The 22,378-nt window shown below is 50.3% G+C and overlaps 8 protein-coding genes across 8 annotated transcripts; 2 read left to right on the forward strand and 6 right to left on the reverse strand.

Annotated features, from left to right (window-relative positions):
• Window positions 1-138: 138 nt before the first annotated feature.
• On the reverse strand, window positions 139-2,884 carry MIND_01022700 (SET-domain-containing protein; the record flags this gene model as incomplete). Its single annotated transcript, XM_037366817.1, has 13 exons — window positions 139-209; window positions 260-301; window positions 352-491; window positions 541-589; window positions 639-713; window positions 762-1,041; window positions 1,085-1,200; window positions 1,266-1,467; window positions 1,518-1,628; window positions 1,672-1,832; window positions 1,886-2,064; window positions 2,116-2,293; window positions 2,335-2,884. 13 exons carry the CDS (start codon window positions 2,882-2,884, stop codon window positions 139-141), a joined length of 2,154 nt encoding a protein of 717 aa, XP_037216211.1.
• A 264-nt stretch (window positions 2,885-3,148) lies between these two features.
• On the reverse strand, window positions 3,149-9,589 carry MIND_01022800 (uncharacterized protein; the record flags this gene model as incomplete). The annotated part of the gene is made up of 14 exons (XM_037366818.1): window positions 3,149-3,987; window positions 4,036-4,321; window positions 4,373-5,814; window positions 5,864-6,658; window positions 6,708-7,114; window positions 7,167-7,828; window positions 8,012-8,057; window positions 8,101-8,228; window positions 8,276-8,296; window positions 8,343-8,381; window positions 8,429-9,253; window positions 9,299-9,351; window positions 9,398-9,471; window positions 9,522-9,589. 14 exons carry the CDS (start codon window positions 9,587-9,589, stop codon window positions 3,149-3,151), a joined length of 5,685 nt encoding a protein of 1,894 aa, XP_037216212.1.
• Window positions 9,590-9,730: 141 nt separating this feature from the next.
• MIND_01022900 (uncharacterized protein) lies at window positions 9,731-11,386 on the reverse strand (the record flags this gene model as incomplete). Its single annotated transcript, XM_037366819.1, has 14 exons — window positions 9,731-9,888; window positions 9,935-10,017; window positions 10,066-10,100; window positions 10,154-10,235; window positions 10,281-10,315; window positions 10,349-10,505; window positions 10,554-10,579; window positions 10,631-10,704; window positions 10,756-10,902; window positions 10,947-11,001; window positions 11,054-11,120; window positions 11,164-11,245; window positions 11,291-11,325; window positions 11,373-11,386. The coding sequence occupies 14 exons, from the start codon at window positions 11,384-11,386 to the stop codon at window positions 9,731-9,733; spliced, it is 1,050 nt and encodes a 349-aa protein (XP_037216213.1).
• Window positions 11,387-11,503: 117 nt separating this feature from the next.
• MIND_01023000 (Mitochondrial 54S ribosomal protein) lies at window positions 11,504-12,602 on the forward strand (the record flags this gene model as incomplete). Its single annotated transcript, XM_037366820.1, has 5 exons — window positions 11,504-11,680; window positions 11,733-11,934; window positions 11,980-12,040; window positions 12,097-12,208; window positions 12,255-12,602. Exons 1-5 carry the CDS (start codon window positions 11,516-11,518, stop codon window positions 12,600-12,602), a joined length of 888 nt encoding a protein of 295 aa, XP_037216214.1. The 5' UTR covers window positions 11,504-11,515.
• Window positions 12,603-12,673: 71 nt separating this feature from the next.
• Window positions 12,674-14,838, reverse strand: MIND_01023100 (uncharacterized protein; the record flags this gene model as incomplete). Its single annotated transcript, XM_037366821.1, has 9 exons — window positions 14,641-14,838; window positions 14,017-14,595; window positions 13,808-13,966; window positions 13,592-13,758; window positions 13,498-13,544; window positions 13,359-13,451; window positions 13,207-13,313; window positions 13,076-13,162; window positions 12,674-13,024 (listed from the first exon to the last, which is right to left on the reverse strand). Exons 1-9 carry the CDS (start codon window positions 14,821-14,823, stop codon window positions 12,674-12,676), a joined length of 1,773 nt encoding a protein of 590 aa, XP_037216215.1. The 5' UTR covers window positions 14,824-14,838.
• Window positions 14,839-14,973: 135 nt separating this feature from the next.
• Window positions 14,974-16,345, reverse strand: MIND_01023200 (uncharacterized protein; the record flags this gene model as incomplete). Its single annotated transcript, XM_037366822.1, has 3 exons — window positions 14,974-15,854; window positions 15,904-16,154; window positions 16,203-16,345. 3 exons carry the CDS (start codon window positions 16,343-16,345, stop codon window positions 14,974-14,976), a joined length of 1,275 nt encoding a protein of 424 aa, XP_037216216.1.
• A 105-nt stretch (window positions 16,346-16,450) lies between these two features.
• MIND_01023300 (uncharacterized protein) lies at window positions 16,451-18,148 on the reverse strand (the record flags this gene model as incomplete). Its single annotated transcript, XM_037366823.1, has 1 exon — window positions 16,451-18,148. The coding sequence occupies one exon, from the start codon at window positions 18,146-18,148 to the stop codon at window positions 16,451-16,453; it is 1,698 nt and encodes a 565-aa protein (XP_037216217.1).
• A 105-nt stretch (window positions 18,149-18,253) lies between these two features.
• On the forward strand, window positions 18,254-20,901 carry MIND_01023400 (uncharacterized protein; the record flags this gene model as incomplete). Its single annotated transcript, XM_037366824.1, has 5 exons — window positions 18,254-18,466; window positions 18,520-19,272; window positions 19,321-20,370; window positions 20,418-20,633; window positions 20,680-20,901. The coding sequence occupies 5 exons, from the start codon at window positions 18,254-18,256 to the stop codon at window positions 20,899-20,901; spliced, it is 2,454 nt and encodes an 817-aa protein (XP_037216218.1).
• Between the last annotated feature and the right edge of the window lie 1,477 nt (window positions 20,902-22,378).

The following is a 22,378-nucleotide window of genomic DNA, read 5'->3' on the forward strand; positions in this document are numbered from 1 at the left end:
CAGCTTTACATGGTTGCATTATGGCCAAAATTTAATTCCTGACAGACAGAAGGATGGCTGACAAATCTTGACCAGCAAAGTTGCTGTCTATGACTACAAATACAACGAATATAGAGTCCTTGATGATCCTCAAAGCCGTTATACGCTACCGTTCCAGTACCCCTCGCCATATGACAAAGTGAGCTCCGCACCCTTCCGGATCTGTTTGGCTAGAAATTAACTCAGTGTAGTCCCCAACCGGGTTCAAGTCTCTGCTCACTTGCATGGATCACAATTTGCCGTTGACCATTGACGACCACTTCTGTCATAATAGTCAGAAATGCTTCCATCTAATAACATATGATGGCCGACCTCCTGCTACACAGTTGGCCGCTCGGGGCTTTGGATCGTTGAGGAAGCGTGTCGGATTTCCGATGGACAGTGCGTCCACCACCACGCCAGTTCCCAATGCAAAGAGATAATTGGTTCCCATGTGCGTTGAAAGTATACCTCTGCTATGACTTGAGCACCAGAATAAACGAGACGGAGCCTGCTATATACCTATGCTCCGAGCGCATGTGCTGGTCGTGGATTAATTCGCCAGGATAATCTGACAAATATGACATCAGTTTGCTTGTTTTCATAAATTGTTAGCGCACCACCGATAAGATCTCCAGCGTTGATGTTTCTTTCTGCAAAAGCGCCGTAGCCATATTTCGACGTCTTTACGATGACTGGCTACGAGAGGTGACTACTAGTATTCATGAATGACGTCAAGTTACCTTGCATGCTCCACGCTGGACCTCCATGTTTTCGCAGAATTGTCTTTGTTTTGCCCTTTTCGGTTTGTAATTCCTGGGGTCGATAAGTCGTATGCCGTCTTAGACCTATTATGAGCCAACTTTGCGTCGCATCCCGTGCATAGCTCCGGATCACACTCCTTCTGAGCTCCGCGGCAGGCACACACTGTGGAGGCCGCCTTGCCCACTGTTTTGATGGGTGGTAGCCCGCAATGTCCCCGTTTCGCGCAGGTATAGTTGCATCCGGGCCAGCGATGCAGACCTGCGTTCATGTCAAAAAACAGCCCCATCACACCAAAAGAAACAAGTTGAACAAGTTGGCGGGCATTCGCACGTTCTTCCGCAATAAACCTTAGCTTCAAAACACGAGCAATTCGAGCCAGCAGCGCCGCACTCGCCAAAATGGTTGCAGGGACTCTGGCTGCCAAAGAAAGTAGGACACACGTTTAGAGCCGGAGTGCAGCGGACCGCCGGCGCTCGACTCACTATGAAACTTGAATGCTGCGGGTGGCCTCGCCCATTGCTTTTGCGGTGAATCAAAACGACGGGTGTAAGCGGCGCAGTAGTACATACGTTCTGGCACTCGATGCTTGTTCTTATTTCTGCCAGTGTTTGGTGTGTGTGGCGGCGAGAACTGAGACAAGGAAACATCTTTATCGCTGACGAACGCCTGACGGATATGAAACGCCTACAGCATCGCAATTTAACAGTTTTTTAAATTGTTAGCTGGCTTCTCACCTGGTCGCAGTCAACCCCAGCGATGGTCGCAAGATCGCAAGGACACAGGTCGGGTTGCAATTTAAGAAGGCCTTGGACCAGGGCTCGTCCCTCACTTGCTTCCTCGATATCCTGGAAGCTTCAGTGGACAGTAGTGATACTCAGTATTGCTGACCATATCGACATCTTCGCGTTGATCCAGCGCATACAGAAAGCATTTGTCACCACAGGGCCCAGAGTTGTCTGCCTGCTGTTTCTGGACAACAAGATCCCGGCTCGTGAGCTGAGGAATATTTTCATAAAATGGCTGCGCGAATTCCTCCCAATCGTGCGAGACTGAAAGGGCAAGTTAGCTGGTTCAAGTCTGCGATAGAAAACAAGAGGGCGACTATGAATTCGGCAGCAGTGCATTATGCAGTTGAGATTCGGGCAGAATTTCTTGCCATTCCTATTCAGCCGAGCGATCAGGTCCTGGTCAGCACACGGCACGTTTCCGCCGAAGTCGGGCGGAAGGCGTGGGGCAGTCGCGGTTTCGTGGCCATCAGCCCAGATGATGTTCGGAATATCCCTCAAAAGACGTTTCATGCGTGTGCAGGTCGCATAGAGCACAAGCACTCACCGTTGACTCGATTCCCACAAAAAACCACTTTCGTCAGAGTACAACCCGTTTTCAAATCCCCAGCGGAGAGGTCTTCCTCCCATGCCGTCCACAGTTTTGAGGACGGTATTGATGTCTTCTTCTGTGAAGCCGTGGTCGTAGTGAAGCCGCCGGATGGTTTCGTACGTTATGAGCTCATCTGCAGCAATAAGAACGAGTTTGTTGCCAACTTGAACATACCGTCTGGATTCGGCGTTACAGTGGAAAATTTACCATCGCGTCCTTGAGAAAGCCAGTCGCAGTTTTTGAACGTCGCCAGATACCCGTCCAGCGGGAATGTCCCGTCATCGGGAAATGGTATATACTGAGCAGATGAATTACTGTCCACCTCGGCGTTAAAGCTAGCAGAAATCGGAGCACAGTATCGATACGGTGGGCAAGGAATATATTCTTCTCCCCTCGCAGGCCTGCCCGCTTCGATGAATGCAACATCGATACGCTGCGGAGGGCTGTTTCCGAGCAAGTCGTGGTAAATTATAACATTGTCGTCGTGTGGGGGGTCGTGCCAGCGAGCGGAGGCTTGGGTTCGACTCCAGGACGAGACGCTCAAGAATTTCTCGTGTTCCAGTTCCGATGGGAATCGCGCCTCCAACTCTTCTTTTGCAGGCTTCAATATGTGTTCGATTTTCCATGCATGGAACTCGCTCAAGACCTGATGCCTTAGATTTTGTGCCAGAACGCGATCAGAGTCTCTCTGACTCTGAGAGACGCCCGAGCTACTGGCGGACATGATGGCAGTTGAGAACTACAGATATTCGGTGTCACGTGCACACAGGTTGCCCAAGTCAAGTTCGAGAGGAAATCGCGGTCATTCTATTCATGAGAGATGTGGTAGAAATACAGTTCATCAGTCAAAATGCGTGCGTAGACTACAAAATGAGGAGTTCGTGATTCATAAAAAATGCTTGACGAGGTCGTCAAAATAGTGAAAGAAGCGTAAGGGTACGGAGTTAGGTGAGTAATAAGCAAAGAAAAAAGAGCCGAGAAGAGATAATTACTCCCATTCTCCGCCGCTGGCAAGTTGAGCAAAGACACCCTTGCGGAGCATAAGTTGATCATAGCTTCCATGCTCAACAATTCGGCCTTCGTGAACAACGAGAATACGATCACACATTTGCATGACCGGCAGCTTGTGCGTGACCATAATTGTTGTTCGACCAACTTTGGCGCGGCGAATTGTGTCGAGGACGATGGCTTGGTTGGCGGGATCGAGAGCTGAAGTGCATTCGTCCAGAATTAGAATCTTGGATGGACGTGCAAGGGCACGAGCAATTGATAGCCGCTGAGCTTGGCCACCAGAAATCAGAGCGGCATTCTCTCCAACCATAGTGTCGTATCCCTGAGGCAACGACATGACAAAGTCATGGACATTGGCGGCTTGGGCAGCACGTCGAACGTCAGCGAAAGTCATCTCGTTGTTGCCATATGAAATGTTCTCTGCAATGGTGGCGTCGAAAAGGTTGGGATTCTGGCTGACCACCGATACGTTGTGTCGGAGGTGAGTGACACTCGTTGACTGCAGCTCGTGCAAACCAATGAAAATCTTGCCTCCTTGAGGCTCGTATAGTCGTTGAAGAAGAGCAGCAATAGTTGATTTCCCAGACCCAGAAGCACCAACGATCGCGACACATTCTCCATCGCCGATTTCAAGCTGCGTTGATTTGAGGACAGGTACATCAGCGCGCTCCGGGTAGGCGAATTTCACGTTTTGGAACGTGATGTTGCCATCCAACGGTGGGCAGAGAACACCAACGGATTCGTCGGTTTGAGTGGAGAGAAGTGCCAAACGATTCAAGTCGCGAGTAGCTGCGACCGACTTTGCAATTCGCTGAGCTGATATAATGGTCAGTCAAGAGATTTCGTAGATCGTTCAAAACTCACTAAATGCCATAAGCTGAGAGCCTATCGTCACTGTGAACACCACAAGGTTCATGACTTGCACCATCTGGAGATAAGAGTAGGTTCCTTGGGCAATAAGGACGGCGCCGACGTAGAAGAGGAGTGCTTCCGCCAGATAGATCAGGCCGCTTGCGACTCCATACGTGCAACCTTCGACGAAAGCTCCTTTGACACCAGTCGTTAAAGCCTTGTCAGACGCAGCCTCGAACTGCTTTTGGAAAACAGGCTCAAAGCCCATCGCGCGAATTCCACGAACATTCAAGATGGCCTGGGAGAGTTCAGTGAGTAGAATACATTGAATTCAAGTGAAAAGACGCACATTGTAGTAGCCTTGAGCGACTTCCTCTCGGGCACGCTTGTTCCGCAACTCGCACTTCGCAACAAGCCCAGTTTGTACTGCCATAGCAACAGCAAAAACCGGAGCGATAGCAAAACCGACGAGGGTAAGTTGCCATCCTTTGACGAGGGCCCAAATTAAACCGACCCCAAGCATGCTCGTTACGACAGCAAGCTGGCCAAGGACAACGGCGATCAGATTTCGTGCATCGTCACCATCTTTGATAAGTACTTGGACGAGGCGGACTGGTGAGTTCCCTGTTTTGTCGAACCACTTTTTATCCTGCGCAAGAACTTTACTGAAGCATGCTTTGCGTAGACGGGTAATCCAGGCAACAGATGTTGTCTCCATGACAAAATATTTGAGGCCAATGAAAATTCCGTCAAGAGCAGCGGTACCGAGTACGATTGCACCGTATTTGTTGATGAGGGCGGTATGCTTTGCGCCAATGGCAACCTCGTAGAAGAGGCGTGACAGAAGATATGAGAATATGGGTGTCATAGCCCCACTGATGAGACAGAATAGCACACCGAGAAGAACTAGTGGCTTGTATGGGACGCTGGGGTAAACGTCTCGCACAAGTTGCCAGGCTGAGGTCTGAGCTGGAGGAGGTTCTTCGGGATCATGGTCATTGGGGAGTGTGACTTTGACATCCGTCATCGGAAGCATTTTCTTGTCGTCCCAGCGAGAGCGAATACGATTGGAGGTGAGTCGCCTTGGTTGACGTCGTCGAGACGAGGCACGAGTTCCCCTGCGTTCCAGATCGCGGACCTCCTTCTCGGTGTCCACATCGTCTTCAATAAGCGGAGACGTTGAATTGAAGGAGAAGGTCGCAGATGTTGGTGTAAACTGCAGACTGAAGCGACGTGTTGTCGAGGTCACAACAGGGGATGGTAGCAACGGTGGCTCATATACGCTTGAGGGGCGGCGTTGATGAGTGGGAAAATTCACTGGAACCACAGCTTCGCGGGGTTGTTCATTGCGAATGACTGCAGCTGGAAATGGTTGAGGACCAGTTGTGGTGAGGTCGGCGACGACATCGAACATCCAATTGCCGAAAGTGGTTGTGAGAGCAATGCCCGAGGGTGGACCTGACTCCTGCGTGCCATTCTCCTCTGGAATGGGCGTATACACTCGCTCAACGACTGGATGAGACAAATCCGAGACATCCTTTGCTGGGAGGTAGCCACCAGTCGCGGCTTGTGTGGTCAGCATGGAGCTGAATTCCCCGGTCGCTGCCTCGAGATCATATCGATAGCCTTGTTCGACGACGTTGCCATTTCTGAGGACATAGACGAAATCGCTGGATCCAATTTGCGACAAATCATGTGTGATGACAATGGTCGTCTTGTTCCTGCGCCAGCGCTTGATGGCTTCAAAAACCAAAATACGAGAAGTAGGGTCAAGGGCAGAAGTTGCTTCATCTATAACCACATTAGTTTCAAACTTCAAGACGATGTTGAATATGCCTACCAAGAATCAAAACAGTGGGATCGCGCAAATACGCTCGCGCAATGGCTAACCGCTGCTTCTGTCCACCACTGAGACTAGCTCCATTAGTGCCAAGCAGAGTGTCGTATGCGTCTGGTAGATCGCGAACGAACTCGTGCATCAAGGCACTGATGCAGGCTTGTTTGACCTCGTCTCGAGTAACCGACCGTCCACCCGCACCGAGAGCGACGTTGTCGTGCACGCTCATATCGAATAGGATGCACCCTTGTTCAACGCCAGCAACATGCTGCCTGCGCCATTTCTCGTCGATAAATTTGATGTCCTGATCATCAAGTTGTATTTGGCCCGCCTGAGGCGCATACAAGCCGAGAAGAAGGTGGGCGATAGTGGATTTTCCAGAGCCGGAGCCGCCTACGATAAAGGTAGTTTCGTGGGCAGGAAGGAAGAGTGTGACGTCCTGGAGAACAGGAACGCCAGGGCGGGAAGGATATGCGAAGGAAATGTTATGAAGGGCGAATTCACCAGCGCATTTAACTGGACGAATTTTGCGAAGATTACGATTGGTGCGTTTATGAAAGGAGCGTGTGGACTGAGTCTTGTAGTCAGAATTGAGTGGGACGTCGCCGAAGTCGTCGTCGTCATTGTCGATAAGCGTAAGAAGAGAAACCATTGAGAATTTGCCTTTGGCAAGAATGATGAATTGGGGAATGCACATTTGGAGGTTGGTTGTTGCGATTAAGCAGGCCCAAAAGACAGCCATAACATCGCCGGGGCTAATTTTGCCATCCCTGACGAGTTTGCTGCCAAACCAGAAACCTGACGAACTATGAGATAAGCCACACACACACACCAAAAAATTACGGACCTTGGACAAACATGCCCATCATGACGAACTGAGCAAGACCAGAGGTCATGCTCCAGACACCATTGAGCTTCTTGGTAGCTATGGTCATACGATCCAATGCAGCACCAAGATTGGATTGCTCGTAGGTCTGAGCGTTGAAGGCTTTGACCGTACTAATGGCAGAGACAGCACGGTCAACATGGGTAGCAGCGGTCGCGGTAGTTGATCGTTCGACATTGAGCAATGGGCCCGCGATTATTTGTGACAGTGTCTGAATGACGACGAGAATGGGAACTGCCGACAGAATCACAAGCGTCAGAGCCCAAGATCGGGCGAACCCAAGGACGAGGCAAGTAATGCAGGTGGTCAAAAATTGGATGATTCGACCTGCAGCAAGGGAAGAAGCCTCGCGCACTTCGTCGGTTTCTCTGATAAAGCAATTGAGTGAGTGGTATTGTCATTCACGAGAAGAAGACTGACCTAGCAAACTTTGCCATGAGACCACCAGCACCGAGAGGACCATGTTCCTCGTCTGTAGCTTGAACAGTGCCTTCGGTCCCCAATTTCGTGTCAAACCACACCATATCCTTCTGTGTGACTGCACTATATACCCTTCGTCGGACAGCGCGGACGTTCTGCTCGCCAGTCCATATCCAAAGACTGCTCATAACGCTGCTGAGGACGACAGAGCCCACAGCCAGGCCGATCAGCTCAAATGCGGCAATAGCCATCGAGTGAAGAAGAGTGTCTTTTGCTGACTGTGGTGGATTCGGTGTGCGGGGAAACCTGGCGAATGCATCGAATGCCTGACCAATGACGAGTGTCATGAAGGGCGCAATTGCACCAGCGATGAGGGAAGAGGCGATTGCGGGAACGAGAAGAAGGAGTCGGTGCCTCGGAGATATTTGTGAGAATAGTAATCGCAGGGATGGGGTACGCATTTGAGGAACTGGTGGAGGGATGTGTTGGGGTAGCTTTTCGCTAGATATTGAGGAGCGTGGGGAGGCATCGCGGTCGTTAAGGGTGGCCATGGAGGAGGAGGGGATGGCGGTAAGGAAGGAAGAGTGGATGGGTTCATTTTGGCCTCTATTGTTTCTGCTCAAGGCCCGAGCGGGAGTGCGTTTATTGTGTTTGCTGATGGACTGTGAGAGCCGTGTGACGTGACGTGACGCGATCACACATCAATCCGATCACATCAAACAAAGTCCATTGTTACACTCTATGGGGCAAAAAACTTTCTATCTCACTTCCCCAGCCAGTAATCCGCCCTCCTCCTCGGTTCTCACCCTACGCTTCGGTTTCCTGTAGATCAATGACTGACTCACGATCGTAACATCAAACATTAGTGTTCCGCCACTTCCCAACAAATATCTACCACAGTCAGCTCTGAGAGAAGTTGGAAACAACCACGTACGGAAGGCTTTCCCGTAAGAACTCTGTCGACACCGGAGGCGGCGCATGCGCCTTCTCTGATGTCATGATAGAGAGAACATAGAAGGTATTGCCGAGGAAAGCAAAGATGAAGAGGTACATTGATAACCCCTGTATCCCTCGATTATTAGTGGGCTCCAAGTACGTTATCAGCTCACCTCAACAGATTTTCTGACAAACTAGACAAAGTGAGCGTGCGAAATTGAAAACTAGTCAGACGCGTACATTTTTCCAGATCTGCGGCAATCGGGAGGTAAGATATAACTAAGGACCGAATGAACGAAATCCGGGGGAAGATGAATATTGCAAACCGTGGTGCATAGCCACGCAAATATACGTCCCAGTACGAGTTCGTCGAACGGGTCGTCGCTGGGAATGGGTTCATGATGGGGCGGGGACCCTGGCGGAAGATCTTCCATCCAGACATGGGTTGCAGGTGTCGTCGGTTTTATAGATGATGGTTTTGAAGAGACGAAAGCCACAGGAACGGAGCCAATAACGCGTCCTATTGGCTCACCGCTCTGTTGCAAATCTCTCGTCTGCTTGCTTGCTGTCCATGAGCCGATGCTATACAATGCGAATATACTGAGGAAGACCAAGTTTGCTCCCCTTCGACTGGCTCGTGATGGCCGTCTTTGCGTTTCCGGTGCACTTTCTGGAGGAGGGGCATCCAAAGTTGCTTCGCGTTGGAGTGACCGACCGCGATCAATGTCATTATCGTCTGCAGGAGTTAGTCGCGGTAAGAAGGCGCTACGGCTGACTGGGGTCCGTCCAACACTCCCGCCACGTCTTCCATATCGCTCGGTACTCCATGAAACGCGTTTTCGAGGGGGCATTCCTTCAGACTGAATGCTATCTGCCATGGCAGCTAGAGCAGACTCGTCAAGTTCGTCGGAGACCCGACTTGCAGACAACTGGTCTACACTCCTGCGCATTGATTCGTGTTGTTGAGCAGCCAAGACAGCCGCTGCTCCAGAAACGTTGGCTGCAACAGTGGACAGTGTGCGATAATGTCGGTCCGACGTAGAGCCAACTCGCTGGCGACCGAATATTTTAGTGGGACGGGAGCGCTCATAGTACAGATATTGAGCAACTAGGACAACGTCGACAGACACAAAATAGCCAGCCAGCCATGTCTAGATCACATTAGCCTACAACCACCTCCACTTATCAATTCGCACCTGGAAGGCTAGCTGCCCTGTGAGCAAACAGCCAAGTAGATTGGAAGCGTCGCCTGAAAATGGCTCATTAACGGGTCGAATAAGTTGTGGATGACGCACCAAGAAACCAATTCGCGAGAAACGGCAGTGCAAGTCCCTCACACGACTGAAGCTGGATGTTGGTCAAAATCTGTCTAGCATCCACAGTAAATATTTGGGCGTTGTTCGGAAATTGAGGACATACGGAAGTTGTGCGCCGAGCCAGCAGCCTATGCTGCAGTACCCCAGCAATTCGCTGACAGACGGGGTCATTGGCAGACAAAACCAAGTTTATGATCCGTTGTGTGACCGATTGCCGTGACCGCCGACGGGCGCTTAGATAGCGGGGAAAATTACTTTGACTTCTGCTTTACTGTTAATGTGGGTACAAAATGAGTATTATAAATGCCACAACTATCTGTCGGGGAGGTTGTCGATCCAATCTGCTGTCAAATCATAGAGCGTCCACAACAGCCCATGGGTCGTGATACTCCGCAAAGCGCTGATTCCTAGTCCTCGATATATTCGGGCACATCCCGCAATAATCGTTTTTGGATGATTCGGGTCTGGTCCTGGGTAGAGTAAGCAACAGACCGATCAATTACTTGAGGTGGATACCTCGGACAAGTCGCCGTAGGGTTTCCCAGACACCTCGATATCGTTCTCCGGCTAGTGCGCGCTGTTGCACTTTGGTCTTCACCCTAAGATGCGTCAAATTCCGATTGAAGCGTTCATATCCGCTGCCTTACACGTCTAGCGGGTAGATCAATGCCCACGAGGTAACCTTATAGTTCCATCAGAGCGGGCATTTCCGTTAACGTTGTAACATTAACACACCCCGGACAAGGAGCCACAAACAAAGGGGACCAACGAGGAGGGGATTGGTAACCAGGACGGGGTTTCGCCTTGCTCGCCCAACCTGATAATGAATCAGTCTTGCAAGGGCATTCCTGTGTTCACATACCGATTCCTGCCTAGGATATGTCTAGCACCATCATACTACCATAATTTTAGCGTGCATGATAGAATGACAAGAAGCGACTTGCTTCCAAGAAGTATAATGCTGTTCCCAGAGTATCGCGAGCTAACAAGGTTCAGGTCAACAGAGGCGAGTAACTTGGGATGTTCACCGAAATGGAGACGGAAACCGGAATAGAGACCGGAGATGCCATTTGTTTTGAAGATTTCTCTGCTTGCGTTGAATGGAATGCCCCAGTGTTAATTTAGCATCACCAACTTGACTGCGGCGGCAGTACCAGGCGGCTGGATGGGGAATGAACACCACGAAGAGGATGGTCGCGGGTATAAACTGACTTTGACGATGTGCACGCCTTTACTGGCAGCGATCGAGTACTCAAGCTGTCTGCGAACCTTGACGAGTTCAAACGCTGTTCAAGTATGAGTGATATTTGCTGTTCAGGGCTCTGTTTTCAACATACGAGCACTTCCAAATGAGATCAAGGAGCCTGACATAGCGCCTCCAATACCACCAACAATAGCGGCATCGAGAACACGGTCTCGATTAAGATAGTCGTGAACGCGACAATACTCTTTTGTTTCTGTGTATATCGTAAAGCTTGCGGCACCTGGAGCAATAAGACGAGGAGGTAAACAGTGCTAAAGCACTCACGAACAAAGCTTATGGTGACTAGAGGAATCCAAAGCCCTCGGTAGAAACCTACAATCTGCCAAAGAGGTCTTATTCCACAGATCATAAACGGACGTCGATAGACTCACGCCTTCTTCACGAAATACAATCGTCGCCAGCCTTGGGACACTCATGTGGGTTTTCACTAATTGCAGCCTTCACCCGCATGAGTTTTGGCAGCAGGGTCAGGTTGGCCTACCTTGACTTGAGGGAGTCTAAAGGATAGCCAGCAAAGGTGGAAATGTAGGACGCGGAAAGGGCGCATATTATCGATTTATTTCCTGTTCGACTGAGCGTGGAGAAGAGGAGGAGGGAATGAAGCTAACGGCGAAGAGCATCGTGGAATGCCTGGGTTCCGTGCCTTCAACGCGCGTAAATAATCAGACTCGAATATAGCGCAAGTAGCACCTTGATCCATCCATTCAGAGGATGTCGGGACCGACCCCTTGAGTCCAGTGTCGTTGTAGAGTAGGTAACAGACAGAACGTAGAAAGTGGAGTCGGAGCAAGTTGCAACTTGAATCACACTTTCCTTCCTTCCTTTTTGCCCACATGTTCAAAATATGGTCGCGTCGAATACACACCTCTTCGCCGGCCGCCGCCACGACTGCTAAATGGACACCAAACTCGATACGAACGGGCCTCATTGCAAGGAAACGAGGGATGACTGCTCTCTGGACGGACCAAGGCGCACGAATACCAGTCACTGTTCTGCAGGCAAGATCGTTTCCTCAGTCAACACCAGCCTTCTCAAGCTTCTTCTGTACAGATTGAAAACTGCCAAGTCACCGCGAATATAACAACGAAACGCGCAGACCGCACAGAATACCATGCAGTACAAGTTGGCGCGTCAGACAAGCCAGCAAAGAACGAAACAAACCAGATGCTTGGCCATTTTAACAAAGCTGGTGTGCCGCCAAAGCGGATTGTGAAGGAGTTTCCGGTGTCTCCCGACGCGCATGTGCCCGTTGGTAAGTAATGGTCGTTTTGACTGCACAAACTCTCAATTTTTGTAGGGACGCAACTATCTGCTATTCACTTTGTCCCTGGGCAATTCGTAGATGTCGTTGCCAATAGGTGCGCCATTGTACCTTTTGGTCGAAGAAACTCCCAATAACTTTCCCATCTCGCAGCATTGGCAAGGGCTTCGCTGGCGGCATGAAACGATGGAACTTTGGTGGTGGTCAAGCCAGTCATGGTGCTTCAATATCACATCGCTCAATAGGTTCCACTGGTCAGCACCAGGTAAATCGCGAGTTCAATTTGTGCGGTCATCTGACCTTTGTATTAGGATCCCGGTCGCGTCTTTCCTGGCAAGAAAATGCCAGGCCGACTTGGAGGCAAGAGAATAACTGTCCAAAACCTGCCTGTGGTTCGCGTTGACACAAACCTTGACCTGATATTCGTCAAAGGCGCAGTTCCTGGTTTTGACGACGCTCATGTATTGGTCACGGACGCAAAGAAAAAGATGTTAGCGCCCAGCCAGCACAATCAGGCCAAAGGACTCTATGAGAAAGTCCTTCCAACTGGCGTTGACGACCTTCCATTCCCAGCTGGTACTGCGCAACTAGCCAAAACCCTCCCGACTGTGATCCAGTCACCTGCATATCGTAGAAGTCCATTTACACCGTACGAGTAATAGATACACATTTGAAGCTTGAACTAATTTGAAGCTTGTGGCAAACGAATGTACTAGGTATGTGGCATCTATCATCGACGTCGGCCACGCGCAGCACGTGGACGCCTTGGTGGGGCAACAGGGACGTGTGGTGCGGGGGGCAAATGGAACGCTGGTGCGGGAGGTAAATGGAATGCAGGGATGGGCATTCGCGCCTGATGTACCCCGAGGAGACGTTGTATTTGTTCTTGGTAAAGTGCATTGGCATTTTGGAGATTGACGAGAAAAGGATTTGCCAAATAAGGTTGATGCGCCATAGGTTGGAGTTGAGGCTGAGGTAGAGGTGGAGGCGCAACAGGCAGATCAACCTGGAGGTCTTGATCATCTGCATCAGGATTGTCTCTCTTATAAGCTTCTCGAGCCTGGTCTGCAGCAGCTTTTACCTGAGCAGAGGTGAGACATGATTCGAAGTTGACTGCTCGAAAAGCACAAACCTCATCTGCGTGTCGTTGCTCGACGGTATCCCACAAAGGACAACGACCAGATTTGCTAGAGCCAGCAGCTACAGGTTGCCCAGGCATCTAACTAGTCAATGCAAAATAAAGTAGGTCACTGAGAGACGCACAGAAGCAAAATGTTCGTAGCCAGTTATTAGCTTCCGACAGACGTAGCAAGACATGGCGTTGCATCCTGGACATATCATCTTGTTACAACCTGCATCTTTCACGAACGCTAGCATAGCTCAAAAAGTTGACCTCCGCAAAAAGGACGACGGACCTTTCTGACATCGCGGGCAATTTCGCATTAGTGCTCGGGTCATGGCCTCCTCAATGTGATGTCGGCCTTCCCGCTTCTTGTCTTCTTCTACCTCTGGGGCCATAGTCAGTTTATGATAGCTTGGAGGTAAGAAGCTCACCTTTGCAGCTTTTCGGCAAATGATCCAGCTGTTTACATTGCCTGCAGCTGGTTGCTTATGGTGAGCCGGCGCAAGATCAAGGTAGAAAGCCTACGTTACTGCCCCACAATCGTCATTTCTGCAGTTGAAGAGTTTCTCTTGCTCATTCTCGATAACACACTTGAATTCACAGAACGGGCATTCTTCAAGACCTTCAAGGCCTGCCGCGGCGACTTCTTTATTTTGTTTGACACGCTCATAAAGTTCGAGGAGTTTCGGTGTCTGTGTAGGAGACATTAGCTTCCATATCCCTTAGTCGAAAACATGCTACCAAAAAGCGCCGGAGCTGGTCGATTGGAAAGAGAAGTTTACAACCACTCTGATCCATACACACAATCCGGATATCATGCGAGCCCAGTAGCGTTTCTGCATACTGGGTCATACAAGGAGCACAAAATAGATGACCGTCTGGACACTGAATCATCTTTTCCTAAAAAGGATGTAAATTGCAGGAAAGAATGGGTTGAATGGCAGACGGACAAATGCATAGTCTGAGAAGCAGCAACCACATTCCAAACCATCGTCGCATGCTTCATCTTCTTCTGGAATGGGAACCGATGCAGTCCTTGGGTTCTCCCCCCACGAGACAACCCACTCTCTTTCCAGCGTAAACTCTGCGTCTTGCAATGCCTTTTGCTTACCCTTCGCCGGCCGTGACGGAATAGTTTTGGGGGTATACGGAAGCTCTCCGTCGCGCAGCGACTTTAGGAAAATGTGGGTAGGTGCATACAATGAGTGATGCGCCAAAAGAGTTTGTCGGAGGTAAGGCTTAGGAATAAGAGGGAAGTCGGCCATCAATTGTTCTATAGCCAGTTGCGGGTAATGAACACCACCATTATACGGCCGATCTTGGGATGCGTAGTCTATTTTGGCCTTGGGCTTGTTGCGGGGATTATCGTCTTCTTCAACGCGCTTTCGCTTGCCTTTCTTGTCTGACTTCGGGTATGTCGGGTCCTCGAACAGAATGTGGAGTACCGACTCTAGCACGTTTTCGGGAGCATTGAGCAACTGCTGTCGCACAAGACCCTCTAGGTGCGGTGGATCAACGTCTGGAATGACCTACAGAAACATGTATACCACGATATCAGCAACTGATGTATTCACCTCCAGAACCTGGGCGACATAGCCAGAAACCGCGTCAACTGGCTTATTGTTGTCGCGACGACGAGACTGGGTGGCATGATGCTCGTCGTCCGAGTCATTCAGTTCAATAGGCTTGCTAATTGGATACCTATGCACTGGCTCTGGGGATGAGGATAGGTCGATGACATCGCCTAGCACTCGCATGGATGGAGGGAAAACGGAGAGGGGTTAACGTGACGAACAGCACGTGCTGCGTGACAAAGGATTGTGGGTATCGGTATCTGCGCAAACATATGGATCGTGAAAAGAGGGTATGTTTGGGTATGCATTACATTAGTGCTAAGTTTGATATTATTATCGGGAGAATAGTAAAGAATCCTTGCTATCTTCCGCCATGGGTTTAGCGAGAGAATTCAGCGAAAGTGCCGATGAAGATCTTGAACTTGCGATTGACGAAAAGTGGGCGGGTGTCGCTGCTGGCGAACGCAGCGAGCTGGCTGACCTCCACTTCTCTGGCCATCCCATGGCCCACGAGATCGACTCCGCACGTTTTGGTTGATGGTTATACAACCAAGTTGCGACCAAAACAATGGCAGAGCCGACAAGGAAGGTGAAGGTGATTTGGAAGTTGAACAGAGCAACTGATGCCATGAAGGAAATGACAATGCTCAGACTGGTAGCGAAGCCTTTGAGGATATTGTCGGAATATTTGATCACCAAGGCGGTCAACAGTCCTCCGAAAACCTGCACCGACACAGTGGCCCATGCCCAGCCTCCAAAATTGCGGAAAAGTGTGGCTATCCAACCGTTCTGGGGTTCTGCGGCATACAGGTAGAACACCGGCGCCAGGGCTGGGAGCAGAGAGAAGAGGGACAACTGCACGTTGCGCACCCACAAATCCGTCTGCGAGTTCTTCAAGACCATTTCGAAGTATACGCCAGCAAGCCCGGAAGTGGTACACGCTGTCGCGACGGCAAGAAATCCTTTGATCGGATTCATGGCATGATCCCGCGAAGCACCATCCTCAAGAAGTTGAGCGCCGCCCGCCTGGATCTGGACGACTCCGACACCGATTGCCAGGAAGAGGAGTGCAACCCATTGTGGAGAAGTGAGCTTTTTGCGCAAAAGCAGGACAGAGAATCCGGCGGTCGTCAATATTTTCATTTGGTAGCTGACTTGGAATGTGGCTGCCTGTAGATTCGAGACTGCGACAAACTGGAGGTTGTTTTGGATGACTTGGGCTGATTCAGTATATATATGGGTGTAAAAGCTTAAATAACGCACCGTAGAGAATAGCGGGTATCGAAAGCTTCCAACAATCTGGGCTAAATACATCGGAGACCAGCCGTTTTATCCGTGAAGGCTCGGAGGGCTCTATGCGAGAGAACGCAATAAGAAGGGAGATGGACCCTTTGAGGATCTCGGTTGTCAACACCGCTGTTGCTGGTGAATATGCATGGTCTGGGGTGGCAGACACTCGTGAATAGTGCATGATGACGGTGAGCAGTGAGTTCTGGACCGCTAAAGTGACCAGTCTATGAGGAATATGAGCGACATAAGAAGATGCAATGAACTCGACATACGACAGGTATTTGAGGGGTATCCCCCACAGAGAAGGGACTGTGGGTGTTATGGGTGCGTCGTTAGCAAGACCAAGGTCGTCATCAGCGCCATGGTGGTCATTAGAGATATTGAGGTGGATAGCGGAAGGTCGGGACGAGTACATGGCAATGAACACACCGAGCACAGGTCGAAGGCTGGACCCAACCTGAAAAATCAGATGTCACGCGCCCAATGTCAATGATTACGGCTTGCGTCTCAATTGAAGCTTCTATTTTCCGTACAAATTATAGATACTGTAGGTCGGGCTGCGATAGTCCGCATAACCTTCTGGATTAGAATGCTCCCAGCTCATTTGTGCTAAAGAGGGTAACGGCGGTGGGGAAGGAACTCGGGGTGGTTTATCGTCACTACGAGCCATCGATTTAGTGTTAGCAGACGAGGACGAGGACGACAAAGTAGCGTTCAGACCACTCTGTTTTGTTCCCCCAAAGTCCATCAGCATCAGGTTACCCAACGCTGCTGTCGCATCGACGGTCGGAGAAGCGATGACCCCACGCGAATCCTCTCGTCCAAAAACACGGCTAACGCGTGCATTGGCGTTGGCAGTCGGAGTACGACGAGGGATTCGATTGCGCCTGGCTTCAACCATGCTTAGCGAATCATCTGGATATAGCGTTGATTGAGGGGATACTGGAACAGTCGTTATGGGTGTTGTCGCAGAGGAAGCAGTTTTGGGTTCATGAACCTTTCCGGTCGGCTGTGCATGGGAAGTCCGTGGATGAGCATAATACGAAGACATGATTCGTGTTCGACCTTGAGGGGTAGGGATGGCTGGACTTTGCATTGGCAATTTAGGAGAGGCCACCTCAGCTCCATCGTAAGCAAATCCATATGAATATCGCGAAGTTTTCGTCTGGCTCAAATCTCTACGGCTTCTCTCGCCAACCGTACTGCTTCTGCTGCGTTGAAGAATCTTTGGATTGATACGCTCGATAACTGATTGTCCGTCTGCCGTGAAAGATGTCACCAATTGAGCTTGAGAGGTTGGATAGAATGAGGCGGAGGCACTAGAGATGCGGTGGGCTGCTCGATTGAGGACATTCTGCACTTGTTGAATGGGGGCTGGGTATTCAGAGGCCGCAGAGATTTGAGAAACGCGTGTCTCGTCGAACCGAGACTTCTCGTCATCATTGCCCAGCGTCATCGTCTTTTCCTTCGGGGCCGTATACTGTGTCCATTGAAATAGACCGGCATTGCTGGGTCGTTCTGACATCCTTTCTTTCCCGCCGAACACTGGCGAGTCTTCCAGCTTTGGTTGAAAGATGTCGTCATCAGCCAATGATGGATCAAGTATGGGACGCGATGGGACAGGTCGGGGAGCACGAGTGGGTCGAAGACAAACTTTGAACAGAAAGAATACGCCGACCAGAAGACAAACACCCGCGACGGCAATCAGCGAGATGGCTACTCCGGAGAGCCGATGAGTAGAAGGAGGAATAGGTGCCGCAGACTTGGTTGGCATCGGAGGGATAGACGATTGCAGGGCTTGGGGAGTTTGTCTTGAGGCAATGAGCTGGTTGATGGTGGTCGAAGAAGGATGGTATATGAGGCCAGTAGACGCAGACGATATCGGAGAGCTCTGCGAGAAGGTGGAAGTCGTGAAAACGCTAGACGAGATGGACGCTTCAGACACAGAACTGATATGCTTGAGCTCGGCATGTTGGTTCACGGTGTTGATGCCGGTGTCCGGAATGGGATTGGGAACGGCGGTCCACGGCTTGCTTCGCTGCTCAGTCTTGGCGTTGGCCTCCGCGACGAGATATTCGATTTGTTCATGAGTCAACTCAGATGTGGGGGTAGCTTTTCTGTTCTTGCGGGCTAGGCGATTTGGAAGAGGAAGCAGTGTGGTAGCCGGAAAAGACGGAATCCGGCGGCGATTCGGTTTGAGAATTCGAGAGGGGGGCATGACGAAGGGTGGGCAGCACAGCGAGATGAGATGGCCGTCTGGGACAAGAGAAGCTGATCCCGTGCTTCAATGTATTTTGGCCCCCATCTCATCAGTTGACGTTCGATGGCCGACTCACAGGCCTCCGTAATCGTACAAAGTGCCCTCAAAAGGGCGGTTCCTGATATATCTCCCACTTCTACTGATGTTTTAGACGCGTCGAACGACGTGTCTGACCATTCGGCTAATAACGGAATTGTTCCTCAGTACCACTACCACGGTTTAGCAACTACCCAGAGCCCTGAAAGCAGTGATCCCGCACTAAACGCGACAACAAAGGTGCTGTTTGTCGCTTTGTGGAGTCCTTGTCATTCAAGCTCACTTTATTGTAGCTTAACAACCGCCTACCACCCACTCTCCCTCACGACGAATGTCCACCGTTTGACAAAAGAAAGCTCATGGGCCAGGGCACCATTCTCGTTGCCTCGACGCCGACACCCTCAGCCTCTGACGGCCTCCTTTCCCCGCTTCCAATGGACGAAGACGACGAATCACAGGCGCAGTCGCAGTCGCAGTCGCATTCCTTCCAATACCCCGCACCGCTCCCTGAAAGCAGCCAGGATGCAGCTCTCTGCATCGACCTCTACACAAATTTCACCCCACCGGATGCTCGACGGACGCCAAGCGAAGATGGCATCCGACCAGAGTCACCAGAAGAGGATTTGGAGCCAACACAGATTGTCGAAACCCAGATTGTGGCAACCCCAATAGTCGCCACTCAAATTGTCGACCCTCCTCCCCCTTCCTCTCCACCCAAGAACCCTGTTCCACTTGATGTTCCAATTGGGCAACCGCGATCGCTGTTAGACTCTCTCGATTCCGACAAACGTCAGCGCTACGCGCACCGCGACCAGCGTCAAACGAATTTTCCTCCGAGTCCTGACTGGCAAGAAACCCAGCTCGTAACTGATGCCGACAGAGTGGACTGGCCAAAAATGGATGCTGTTCTACAACACACCGCCGCCCACTCAGATAATGAAACCGAACCTGACCGCATTATTGATGCTGTCGAAGCTAAGCCACCAATTCCGGATATCCAAAGTCTGAAACAAGAAGAAGAGGAGGACGAAGACGAGCCTCCCAAGGTCTGTCCCGCCCCACTCATAAATTTTAATGTTGCTTATTTTCAGCAGCCTGTCCAGCCCCGAAAACGCAGCCGCCCCAAGGCGAAGCCGGCCGCCAAAGCGTCAAGCGTCCGCAGTCGCAGAAAAGGTGGTACAAAGAGCGACGAGGCACCCGAAACCGATGGCGAGACTCTCGCAACAGAAACAGTCGCGGATGAGGAAGAATATGCGGACCCAGGTCCTTCCGGCCGTAAACGCAAGCGCCAAACGAAAACAGAAGGGTCTGCTGCCCGTCGTTCCAAGGGCCCAAAACGGGAAAGTGCACCACCGGACTCTACTGCTCGTCGTCATTCTAGGCGAATACGCGGCGGCACGCGCGGGAACTTGTCAGAGCCCGGCGGTGTGCGTGTCTTCGCTCAATGGCAGCAGGGGAATTACTACCCAGGTCGTGTTGTAACCAAATCCGGAAGTTCCTATGCAGTCCGATTCGATGATGGCACGGACGAGTGGATGAAACTTTCCAAGATACGCCGCTTTGAATTACGCCCTGGCGATAAGGCTGCACTCAAAGGTGGCGGGGCCGGGGGAAAACTCGAAGTACTGAATGTCTCCAACTTCCCTACGGTCAAGGTCAAATTCAACAAGGATAATCTTGTCGACGACATTGACGTGTCCGAGTTATGGATCACGAAAGGAGTCGTAGCTTCTTGGGGCGACGACCGGCGACTGGAGGCCCAAGATGTCGTAATCCCTCCACCTACATCGAGCACCGCCTCAGTTGGACAGATAAAAGTTGTTGGTAAACCGTTCGACCAGATCACGTTCTGCCTATCCCACTTTGATGAGCCCTATAAAACGCAACATAGCCGCAAGATTCAAGGTGGTGGAGGCACCGTTGTGGATAAATGGAACGCAATTATTGCAACGGGAACGGAAACAAGGGACGCAAATCAGTCTAAGTTTACTCTGAAATCACAAGATGTTTCCGTGACTTGCGGCGAGAGCAATCGTATCTTCCTGCTGGCTGCCGCTGCTACTCGCACCCCGAAGTATCTGTTTGCACTGGCGCTTGGTATCCCCTGTCTGGATATCGATGTAATTGACCACTCTATCGAAGAGGTACACATGTTCTGACGGCCGTTGATGTTTGGTTTGACATTGTTTAGGACGAGTTTCCCGAAGATTGGAGTAGGTTTCTCCTCCCAGGAGGGTCGTTGTCCCATGCTGTCGATGGGAAACATTTCACGTACAGCCAGTTCGTTGCGACGAGCAGCCTCGCGTACGATGTCAGTCGTCTGTGGGATCTTCCAACAGCTTTCAAGCCATTCAGCGGCAAATCGATTCTCTGTGTGGGAACTGGAATCTTCTCACAGTCTAAGACTGTGGGTGCTTTTTTGTGTTTGTAACGTGATGCTCAAGTTTGAACAGGATAATCCACTGGAATGCATCCCGGACACCGTTTTAGCTATGGGTGCTAGCATCGTGAAAGCAGTCGAGCGTCTAAATTCCCGGACGACTGATATTGATTCGTATGATTGGGTTGTTGTTGAAACCCAGGACCTGCAAAAAGGGATACTAAAACAACATCCGAAGTGCGTGACCTGGAATTGGGTCAAAAGACGCTCTCATTGCGCGGAGAATTTGAACTGATGCTTTAATGTGTATTGTTATTGCTTGTATATACATTCTATGTTTTGTAAAAGAGTTCAATTGTGTATCATTACTCTTTGTATATAGAGTTCAATTGCTTGTATATACATTCTATGTTTTGGAAAAAGTGGATGCCTTGTATTACAAGGGCCTCTGGCACGTGTGCCTGAGACGAAAACCTTGCTTTAGTGTCACGGTTCACGTGTGATTTTGATATTGATGTTATTGCCTTGTTGACCATCTATTCTTTGTTCTAGGATTACCTTGGTTCTTGTGATCTTCCTTCTATGTCTGGTCTTCACCACGCTCCATTAAACTTGCCTTGTTGTTTGTTTTTTTCTCGCTGGAAGCCTTTTCTTAGTATGCTTTCATCTTGATTGAAAAGTGAGCACAGGTAGTGTAAGATAAATTTAGCGTCCAAATTGTGACGGGGTTTGATTCGTAGGTGACTCTCTACCTCAATCAATTGACCATTTAGGAAAGCAGGGAGACGCTGTTTCCTCAGCCCCGTCATTGTCTTTCGACTTGTTTTTTGTCTTTGCTTATCGATTGGCCGAGAATGACTGCTACTCCTTGTGTCCTGGCTGTGGTGGCGAGTACCAAAGATCCTCGCATGTTTTACACCGATGAGCAGGTATGTCTTTTGGTTTTGGGTTTTGTTGCAACTTTGTACACTAAATCTTGTGGTTTGCCAGATACAATCGGTTTACGCTGCGTGTGGATGGGGGGAACGAGCTATATCTAAGGTTACCATGGAAGGAGAATCTCCGTGGTCGTTTTTGGCGTGAGTATCAATGGACGATGAGAACTCGTTTCTTATACCTTCGTAGGATTGTTGCTGTATTGCAAGGTTTGGTTTACTTGCTCATCTTGTTGTCTTGTGTTGCTGATTCTCGTAGGTATCATCGCACACTTGGAAGGGTCTGCCAGTTGTGCTTTGAAGGGCGATTGGATTCGCATTACACGAAACCAATATGTGTCTCATTTTTTGTTCAGTCGTTTGAACGAGGTCAGAAATTGTCGCGACATTTCTGTTCTTGTCGGGCAACTCCGGACTACGGCAGTTGCTCCCTGGTGTAGGTCTCTGTTATTCCAAGTTGGTGCTAATGCTCATGGACTTCTTCGGGCACAGTGCAGTGCATTTTATGTCGAAACAATGTGGCGTCCTCTACAGTGCAACGTTGTGTTCCTCCCTGGCTTTTGGATTTCGTGCGCCCTCAACTCAATGGCGTCGTCGTAATCCCTTCGTTGCCTGCGGATGCTTACCAGACATTGAATTTGACGCTCACCTTTTCGTCTGAGGTCGAGAGGAAGGAAGAAGAGGAGTATGTGTTTCTAACGGCTGACGGGGATTTCACGAAGTCGTTCAACAAATCTCTGGGTGATGAAGATTTGAAGATTCTTTTCGCCAGTGAAGCTCGAGTTATTGTCAATCGACGTTGCCCGAGGTGACAAATCAGAGGTACACCATACTGTT

This window comes from Mycena indigotica (assembly GCF_014461135.1).
Source record: "Mycena indigotica strain 171206Taipei chromosome Unknown Mind.scaff0009, whole genome shotgun sequence".
In the NCBI taxonomy this organism is placed as follows: domain Eukaryota; kingdom Fungi; phylum Basidiomycota; class Agaricomycetes; order Agaricales; family Mycenaceae; genus Mycena; species Mycena indigotica.